At 63.6% G+C, this 1,240-nt stretch overlaps 1 protein-coding gene across 1 annotated transcript in view; it reads left to right on the top strand.

Annotated features, from left to right (window-relative positions):
* The window catches only part of VOLCADRAFT_105089 (uncharacterized protein), a gene marked incomplete at its 5' end in the record, with an annotated part of 10,445 nt that overhangs the window by 1,327 nt on the left and 7,878 nt on the right, over nt 1-1,240 (top strand). The window contains 2 exons of the mRNA XM_002951307.1: nt 251-453; nt 949-1,100. Of these exons, the coding sequence (XP_002951353.1) occupies nt 251-453; nt 949-1,100 (355 nt within the window). The remainder of the gene's footprint in view (nt 1-250; nt 454-948; nt 1,101-1,240) is intronic.

Consider the following 1,240-nt stretch of genomic DNA (forward strand, 5'->3'; position numbering starts at 1 on the left):
GGGGAAGGGGGAAGCAAACCCACACACGGTCTCCCGTTTCCGGGCGTGTTTGGCGCGCTGGCACGGTTCTGACTCTGTCCTGCTGTCATGGCTTTGGATTTCTCTCATTGGACATTGTGGGGCTTATGGACGAGCGACCGCAGTTTGCTTTGGTAGGAGTCTTTCCGCCGCCTCCTCCCCCCCCCCCTCATCACCACCATCATCGTCATTGTTGTACGAACCCCTGGCCCCGCCCCCCCTCTGCCCGCAGCGCCTACCACACCCACCGCCCCGACCTGCTGGTGTATGTGGACCGGCTAGATGCCCCCACCCCCCCCGCGGGACCCGCCGCGGGGCCGGGGGGGGCAGGCAACCCGGGGGGGGCGGGGGCGGAGCTGGCGGTGCTCCGAAACCTCACCGAGGCCCTCGGACCCGCCATGTGGCTCAACACCATTGTAACGTTCACACACGCCGGTGTGTTTTGTACGGGATTTGTACGGATTTGTACGGGATGCTAGGGGACAGGGGGGTAATGGGCAGGTAGGAGCTATTTTGGAGGTGCGTGTAAACGGATTAGTGAGGGGGATAGAGGGAGGTGCGGGAGTACGGAATGACGCGGCGGGTGGGGGGGGGGATGACGGCTGCTGCTGCAGAGCGAGCTGGGCTGTTGGCCGCCGCTGCCACATCAGACTGCCCTGCGCTGCTGTACGTTTTTTCAATTCCACCTTTTCTACCTATTTTGCCATTTCGTCAGAGCACTGACTGCCTCCTCCTCCGCCTCCTGCACCTCCTCCTCCTCCTCCTCCACCCCCTCCTTCAGCAGTTTGCAGCTTTGATGGACGTGTCGACAGTCGATTTCCCCTCCCCTTACCCCTCCCCCCCCCTCGTGGTTCGTCTTCCCCCCGGGCTCCCGGCCTTGCCTCTCTCCCTCCTTCCGCCCCAACCCCAACCCCACCCCAAACCCCCCAGGCTCACCCCCGCCGACCAGCTGCCGCCTGCAAACCCCTCGTGCCGGATCCACCTCCTCAGCTGCTAGCCAGCTTCCTGCCGTACACAAAGGCCCCTCTTTTGAAAACTGGCTGGAGATCAGGAGCCATGCACTGCAGGCGGTGATTAGGCAGGTTGGTGGTTGAGAGCTGGGGATCGATGGGAGGGGGGAAGGGGTAAAAAACACAGGGGAAGGGGTGCGCCTCTGGGCAGTGTTTTTCCGTACCGATCACCGGTCGCCCGTGTTCCCGTCCCCAGGCCAGCTACGACGAGC

The sequence above is a fragment of the Volvox carteri genome (genome assembly GCF_000143455.1).
Source record: "Volvox carteri f. nagariensis unplaced genomic scaffold VOLCAscaffold_23, whole genome shotgun sequence".
NCBI classification, from domain to species: domain Eukaryota; kingdom Viridiplantae; phylum Chlorophyta; class Chlorophyceae; order Chlamydomonadales; family Volvocaceae; genus Volvox; species Volvox carteri.